The 8976-nt window shown below is 36.5% G+C and overlaps 1 protein-coding gene across 3 annotated transcripts in view; it reads left to right on the forward strand.

The window, feature by feature from the left end:
• The window catches only part of phkb (phosphorylase kinase, beta), a 149769-nt gene extending 140911 nt beyond the window's left edge, over positions 1–8858 (forward strand). For all 3 annotated transcript variants that reach the window (XM_056461969.1, XM_056461968.1, XM_056461970.1), the window contains 6 exons: positions 2410–2612; positions 4780–4914; positions 6059–6188; positions 6338–6445; positions 6551–6691; positions 8268–8858. In XM_056461969.1, the coding sequence (XP_056317944.1) occupies positions 2410–2612; positions 4780–4914; positions 6059–6188; positions 6338–6445; positions 6551–6691; positions 8268–8405 (855 nt within the window). In that variant the 3' untranslated portion in view covers positions 8406–8858. The remainder of the gene's footprint in view (positions 1–2409; positions 2613–4779; positions 4915–6058; positions 6189–6337; positions 6446–6550; positions 6692–8267) is intronic.
• The last annotated feature ends 118 nt before the right edge of the window (positions 8859–8976 follow it).

The following is an 8976-nucleotide window of genomic DNA, read 5'->3' on the forward strand; positions in this document are numbered from 1 at the left end:
CGAACTCGAGATGGACTCCTCTTCCTATTAAACAGCAGGGATGATAGCTAATCGCATCGGTCATCACTAGCAAAGCTAACCTGCCGCCCTTCATTTGATGCTTAACTGCTCCTTTTGCGGCAAGAATTGCTTTTACCCAGAACTCCTGCTACCATCCCCATTGTCCGTGCATTACATTTAACATCAGTGCGCATTTACCTTTCATTTGCTATGTGTTGAGACAAACATTACGTGTGGTGTGGAGTGTTTGTTTAATGAACTGCTATAGTTTCCCAACACAGTCCTGTTTAGCCCCTGGTGGTTGTGAAATGATTCATCAGAGCAGCGCACTAGCAGTGAATCTGCATATAAATTGCATCCTAGGGGCCTAATGTTGTGGGTAAGATAAATGAGTACGTTTTGGTTTGAAAATGGGTCATTCTTTGCATACAAGAGCAGTCTGAGCTGACCTGCATGTGGAATTATAGAGTCTTAGCCTTATTTAATTTAAAGAAGCTGAGCCGTGTGCTTCCTACTTTGTGGATTTGGGTAAATTGCTTTGCAGAGCAGTATTGATGTCTGCTGGGAAAAATAAGGAGATATAGCTGCAGATCACGCAAAGCAAGCCTTCATAGACTTGGACCACAATTGAACATGTATACATTTCATTGTATAGATAGCAAAATGGCAACATATCATTTGGCATTAGCTGACAAATCATAATAGACATTTTCCCAGATGTTTTGTTTATTTTTTTGTTGTAATTTTTGCAATTATACTCATCGGCCACTTTATTAGGTACTCCTGTCCAACTGCTCTTAACGCAAATTTCTAATCAGCCAATCACACGGCAGCAGCTTAATGCATTTAGGCATGTAGACATGGTCAAGACGATCTGCTCTTGCTCATCTACTGGGATTTTCACACACAAACATCTCTAGGGTTTACAGAGAATGGTCCGAAAAGAGAAAATATCCATTGAGCGGCAGTTTTGTGGGCGCAAATGCCTTGTTGATGCCAGAGGTCAGAGGAGAATGGCCAGATTGGTTCAAGCTGATAGAAAGGCAACAGTAACTCAAATAACCACTTGTTACAACCGAGGTCTGCAGAAGAGCATCTCTGACTGCACAACACATCCAACCTTGAGGCCGATGGGCTACAGCAGCAGAAGACCACACCGGGTGCCACTCCTGTCAGCTAAGAACAGGAAACTGAGGCTACAATTCACACAGGCTCACCAAAACTGGACAACAGAAGATTGGAAAATTCTGCGGTTTCATTTTCTGCTGTGACATTAAGATGGTGAGGCCAGAATTTAACATCAACAACATGAAAGCATGGATCCATCCTGCCTTGTATCAACGGTTCAAGCCTGTGGTGGTGGTGTAATGGTGTGTGAGAGATTTTCTTGGCACACTTTGGGCCCATTAGTACCAATTGAGCATTGTGTCAACGCCACAGCCTACCTGAGTATTAGTGCTGACCATGTCCATCCCTTTATGATCACAGTGTATGATCACACATGATCATGATCACACATGATCACCCTTTATGATCACACATCTTCTGATGGCTTCTTCCAGCAGGATAACGAGCCCTGTCATAAAACGTGAATCATCTCAGACTGGTTTCTTGAACACGACAATGAGTTCACTGTACTCAAATGACCTCTACAGTCACCAGTTCTCAATCCAATAGAGCACCTTTGGGATGTGGTGGTTTGCATCATAGATGTGCAGCTGACAAAACTGCAGAAATCTGGACCAAATTCTCAGATTCTCAAATTCTCTGCAATTTATATGCAGGTCTACACTGTTAAATAGATAGTTCAACCAAAAATGAAAATTTAGTCTTAATTTACTCACCCTGTACTTATTCCAAACCTTTATGAATTTTTTCTTCTGTTGAACACAAAAGAAGATATTTTGAAGAAACCTGTAACCCTTGACTTCCATAGTATTTGTTTTTGTACTGGAGGTTTTTAGCTTTCTTCAAACAGAAGAAACTCATAAAGGTGTATAACCGCTTGAGGTTGAGTAAATAATAGTTGTAAATATTCATTACTGGGTGAACTATCCCTTTGAAAAGAACATTTAGTACATACTTGTTTATACAGTTTCCTTCATACTTTGTATAAGCTTTACATAAAAAGTATAGTTATATTGGAGTGATTCCTATATTGTCTCTGAAATTGTAACAAATTGGTGAGTACTTCTAATTTGTTTATTTTTATACAATCTGCTTAAGTCCTGTTTCAAAATCAAAAGATAAAAAATGAGCCATTTAAAATCACTACATTCTAAAAGAGTTCCATTACATTTTCTGAGATTGGGTTGGATTTAAAGAAAAGAAATTGCCATTTTTTAAACCAACGCTAGTAGAGAAATCCTCTATTTTGATGCAGACAACAGCAGTAATGTTTTGTTGCAGGTGACCCTTGGCCTGTTCGGGCATGAGGAGATCGTGATCTCAAACCCTCTCTCTCCAGGGGTCATTAAAGACATCATCTACAGCAAGTGCAGCCCTCACGGCGAGAGAGAGGCCGTTCTGCAGCAGGAGCTGGTCATCCACATCGGCTGGATCATCTCCAACAACCCAGAGCTGTTCAGTGGCATGCTGAAGATCCGTGTCGGGTACAACATTTCAAAGCATGAGTCTGAAGCCCAAAGTATACAGCCAAAAAGTAAAGCCCAAAGTATATATATATATATATATATATATATATATATATATATATATATATATATATATTATTTGTTGTATGTCAAGAGAGTCAACCGTTACGATATGGAATTACACACAGAAAAAGAAATCTTCAGCTGACTTCCTGACCATTTCAAAATACATTTTTGTAACTCTTACAGAAATCTGAATGATATACAATACAGAGAAAATAAAAAGCAAGGAAGGAGAGAACATGGCTAGAAAAAGGAAAATGAGAGAGAGAAAATTAACAGTTTTTTTTTTATCAAACCTGCAGGGTAAGGTACAATATAATGGTGACCTTGTATAGTTGCATTACTTTTGCAAAACTAAAATGTAATTATGTATTTTAACATTAATTAAGTCTAAAATGTTTTCTGCTTACTCCATAAAATAGCCCCTTTATGTATTTTTTTTTAGCTCTAAAGCAAAAATAGCTATTTTTTAAGTTTATAATTCAATTGCTTTCTATTCTTCTAGAGCAGAGATACCCAAACTAGGGCCTGCGGGCCAAAGTTGGCCTATGGTAACTTTTGATGTGATCACTGACTGCTATCCCATCTGAGAAGAAGAGGAATGATGGGGATGGTTTAGAGATTGTCATTTCAAATTTAATGTGACCTTTTATTTGTTTGTTTTATTGTTAAGCTCCAAAAAGGCTAACTGAAATGAAACGTTTCAATTTAAATAGTTTCAATTAATCAGATTTAGTTTAAAATGTACAAACTGTCACCCAACGGTCAAAGGACTTTGTTGAGCAAATCAAGGCGAAGGCAGGTTCAGCTTGACTAGTGTATTCAGCACTCAACTCCAATGTGTTATAAATGTGATTGCTTATGTTTTTACTGCAATTATAATAAAAAACTGCATTTGTTAATACGATTCAAAGTAATGTTTTCTATTTATTTTTAAATATTCTGAAATAAATTAAGAAATTACTGATTGCAACTTTAATGTAAAGTAGTTTGGTATATTTCCCTTTGGCCCACGGCTCTCAATGATATTTGGTTTTTGGCCCTTCATATGAAAAAGTCAGGGCACACTTGTGTGAGGGTCAGGTCGAAGTCATTTACAAGTAATAGACTTTTTAGCAGCAACTTTTACTTTTCTGTTTATGTATAATTTGTGGTTTAAATATAACACTGAAAACTGAAATTGGATATTAATATGCAATATGGTATACATGTTTTATGCTCTCGCTAGTGAATGATCAAAGTAGAAATTTCAGAGTACACTTACGCACTTAATGAGCATTTCAAAGTACACTCTATTTGATTGTGATGGACACATGCATGCTAAAAAGATTCATATTTGTTCAGCGTCTGCTTTTGGTCTCCAGAAATTATAAGCAACATAAATGCCATTGTATTCCTTTCTAATACAGTAAAATAATCTCCTCGTATGCGCTCATCAATGTAGGCATTTATTGGTTTTGCATTTTCCTGCTCGTCTTTAAGTTTGGTTCTGTGTTCACACTTTGTGGGCAAAGCAAATAAACCAAAAACTATTCAAGGTGCAGGTGTGAGGAGTGCATATATTGTAAATGTGTCTGAAAATGCCTGCTTTCACACTATAGTGTTGGTGACTAAAGCAATCTGTGACCCCAGTAGTACAGTATATCTCATTTCATCAAATTTATAAAGCAGTAGCCAAAATGTACCTGGATGGCCTACTATTTGGACTAGATTGATTGTCACCATTTGCTTTTCCATAAGGTTACGGACATGGGATTTGGGAATTTTAGTGAAGTGATACTTCTGATGTGTAGTACAGCAGATGCGTAATGCCCAAATTCCTTTCATCCTTGACACATTCATGCCATATAGAATATTGCTTCAAATCAAAAGTAGTATCTACTATATAATTATGCAATTTCAAAAGTAGCTTTATACAGTTTATTACAATTCCCTCTCTGCACATCACACACTGTAGATGAATTAAAAACCGAAGTATACGCTGGGCTTGGGCAAATGAGCATGTTCACATCATCAAACAATAGTCAATAAATGAGACTAATTTTGCACTGATCATTTCAATCATTTATTCAGATGAATTGCCTTTAGTAAACTTGGTTTGTCATGCCTGTATTTCAATCAGGTGGATTGTTCAAGCCATGAAGCACGAGTTGAAGATTCGCGCTGGAGACATGCCACCACAGGACATCTACCAGATGTCCCCTAGTGATGTCAAACAGCTCCTGCTGGACGTCCTCCAGCCTCAGCAGAGTGGCAGGTGCGGGACTCCCAACCATCTGTGTGTTACTGTAGACAATCCTGCCAAACTTCAATTATCTGCTGTGTCCAGTTGCAACAGTAGTATAAAGTCTATCACCATTTGGTTAATACTAGTTTTTAAAGGGCCAGTTGAGGTTAATTGTATCGTAATAATTTGTAAAATTGCCCAGATAAAGCAGTGGAAGGAAATAAGCTGAAGGAAAATTAGATAATTATCAGGACCTCATGATTATATTTGAAATTTGTGAAAAATTCACGTTACATTTAATGTCCTTCAAAACGGTGTGGTCAGTAACATCAAAAGTAACAGTAAGGTGATTTGTAATGTTATTTTATTTTACATTTATGTTGTTGTTTTTTTAAATTGCTATTCCACAAACACATCAAACTTTTCTCATATGTGCTAATACAAAGAAATGGTCTTGAGCAGCAAATCAGAAAATCAGAAAAATATTACATTTAAGGCTGCACTAGTGAAGCTAAAAATCAGCTTTGCTAACTCTGGATTAGATAAAATATATTTTAAAAATATAGATATAGCCATATCACCCTGCAGCTTAAGACCAGTTACTCACTGAAGCTAAGCTGGGCTGAGCCTGGTCAGTACCTGAATGGGAGACCACATGGGGAAAACCAGGTTGCTGTTGGAAGTGGCACTTCTCATAATGAGTAGGGGTATAACCCCGGTGTCCTGGCCAAATTTCCTTTCGGCCCTTAACCATCATGGCCTCCCAATCATCCCTATCCACTATATTGGCTGTATCACTCACTGTCTCTCCACTCCATCTATAGCTGGTGTGTGGTGAGCGCACTGGCACCGTTGTCCTGTGACTGCCATCGCATCATCCTGGTGGTGGTGTAGAGAGACCTTAATGATTGTGAAGCGCTTTGGGTGTATGGCCATACAAGATAAATGTGCTATATAAATACACACATTACATTACATTACAATAGAAATTGTAAAAATTGTCATTTTTTATGTTTTTTTTTTTAAACAAACTACTATCATATAAATTCAGCCTCGAAGAGACTTTTTTTAAATATTGAAAATGCTTACAAATTGCAATATTTTATAATTACAATGAATGTATCCAATGCAACAGTTTTTTGAGAATTAATTTAGTATATTTATGCTTTCACAGATCATGGCTTAACAGACGTCAGATTGATGGCTCCCTCAACCGAACCCCTCTCGGCTTTTATGACCGCGTTTGGCAAATCCTGGAGCGAACACGTAATGGCATCATGGTTGGTGGAAAACATCTCCCTCAGGTAACTACTCTAAAACATTTTATTCTTTTTATTTTTTATTTTAAGCATAGTATTGTTGAGGAATTGCAGTTTTGGATAAATTCTCTGTAATTCAGTTTTTTGTTTAATAATATCCTAAGATGACGATATCCATTTGTACTTTTTTGCAGCAACCAACTCTGTCAGATATGACCATGTATGAGATGAATTTCTCTCTGTTGGTGGAAGACACACTGAAAAACATTGTTTTGCCTGAATATAGGCAGATTATTGTGGAGGTTTGGCACTGTTCATCCTTAATTTACTCTGCAACACTTCAGGTTGAGATATTGTATTGCGTGCGGTTTAACCCTGCTTTTGTGCTTCTGATGACCTGAACGCAGCTCTTGATGGTGGTGTCAATTGTACTGGAAAGAAACCCGGAGCTGGAGTTTCAGGAAACTGTGGATTTGGACAGATTGGTAAAGGATGCCTTTGCTGACTTTCAGAAAGATCGCAGCAAACTGGAGGGCACTGAGAAACAGGTAAGGGCATGTTTCATTTAAAAGATTTTACTTGGGTTTATATTATAAAGTGTTTAGATCTATCTAAATTATCGTTCACCACTCTGGGGAGTGTTTAAAGGATTTTTTTTGTCATTTTATTTTGACTTTATCTAATCAGAAATAGAAATTATTTGTTTCATTTATAATATTCTTTAAATGTAATTCATTCCTTTGATGGCAGATCTTTTCATCTAGTCTTCAGTGTCACATGATTCTTCTGACATTGTTGGTGCTCAGGATTTTTTATTTTATTATTTTCAGCATTGAAAACAAACAATTAACATGTTTTTGTAGTATTTGTTTAACAGAACCGATTTTGTTTTTAATCTTACATAACTTAAAGGGGACCTATTATGCAAAAAAATATTTTATACGGGATTTAAACAGCTGTATGGCAGCAGTCTATAAATATATCAAGCTTCTAATGTTAAATATGGATTAATTAGATTTTTTATAATCACACTTGTCAAAACAGTCTGCAGAAACACTTTAATTGATATTTTCTTTTTATTCATGTCATCAGAGGGAGAAAGCCCCACCCACTAGTGACAATCTCTCCCTCATTAGCATAGGATGTTAGTTTTGTTTTTGAATCTGCTAGTATGCTGACACACAGGCATTTGTAGCTCCGCCCTCTTTTGAAAAGATAGCTGGGAGCACAATCTCTTTTGAATTTAAAGCGGCAGTCATTAAAAATGGCACAATTAGGATCAAAGCATACAAGAGACCATTTCAAAGAGTAAGAAAACATTAATTGTTTGATATTTTGAGCTGAAACTTTACATAGGGACATCAGAGACTTGTTATACATTTTGTAAAACTGGGCAAAATAGGTCCAAATAAGTGACTTGATAAATTTATTTTAATTTGCTTAATTTAGTCATATAATCTTTTTTGGTCTATATTTGGTGGCTTTTAATAGGTTGATTTTACATGACGTCATTGATGATGCGTGAAATTCAGAACAAACCATCGTTATACAATAACTTGCCTAATTACCCTAACCTAATTAACCTAGTTAAGCCTTTAAATGTCACTTTAAGCTGTATAGAAGTATCTTGAAAAATATCTAATAAATATTATTTACTGTCATGATGACAAAGATAAAATAAATCAGTTATTAGAAATGAGTTATTAAAACTATTATGATTAGAAATGTGTTAAAAAAATCTTCTCTCCGTTAAACAGAAATTGGGGGAAAAATATACAGGGGGGCTAGTAATTCAGGGTATTTTATAATTCTGATTGCAACTGTATGTGGTTAATTTCTATTTATATATCCTTTGAAATATGGTATAAATCGCAAAAATACATGTAAATACATCTATGTCTCCCATTCAAATTTTTCCTTTCTGCCCTCCATCTGAATTCCGCACGTCACCAGAACCACGTGATTGAAAACAACCTATAGAAAATATTCATGTATGCAATCCATCATGTAATTCAGCTCGAACATTTGGTTTATTTATAGCACAACAGCCAATATAAATCCGACTGGCACATCCGTTTGCATTAATGTTTGCGGTGTTGTTACTGAAATGAATAATATCCACAGGATACCATGGAGGCCTTCTACAACACACCAGCCCTGGGGAAACAAAGCACGTCCAGCTACCTGACCAAGGCAGTAATGATCCAGCTGCTGCAGGGAGAGGTGAAGCCCAGTAAAGATGACCCGTGTTCTGTCAGCTAAAGCACCACACACTCCTGTCAGCATTACTTAGACTGCCTTAAAAGCACAGTCTTACTTACATAGGATTGCTTTTGTCTGGAATAGATGATATAGCATATAAATAAAAATCTATATTTGTTCAGGTCCTTGACGAATGTTATGACCACATTTGCATCTACTTTTTAAAGCCCTAGTTTTTGTGGCAGGATCGTCCTGCTGCTTTATCAATGCCAGAACACAACTTGAACACGTCTCAACGTAAGCTATTCATTTAAGGTCAGAATACACTAACATCAAATAGTCAGGCACTGAACTAAATGCATGTCATTATTTCAGAATGGTGGTTGAATAGGTTGTCTTAGATGTTGTTGGTTTGTGCACTTATAAGTCAAGTTAATAACTGTTTTGCCGATGTTTTAAAGGGATAGTTCACCCAAAAATAAAAATGTACTCACCTTCAAGTGGTTCCAAACATTTCTGAGTTTCTTTCTTCTGTTAAGTCTGCAAAATGCTGAAAACCTGTAACCTGTAACCAAAACAAATGCTATGGAAGTCAATTGTTAGCTTTAATCAAATTATTTTCTTTTTTGAT

Source organism: Danio aesculapii, chromosome 7 (genome assembly GCF_903798145.1).
Source record: "Danio aesculapii chromosome 7, fDanAes4.1, whole genome shotgun sequence".
In the NCBI taxonomy this organism is placed as follows: Eukaryota; Metazoa; Chordata; class Actinopteri; order Cypriniformes; family Danionidae; genus Danio; species Danio aesculapii.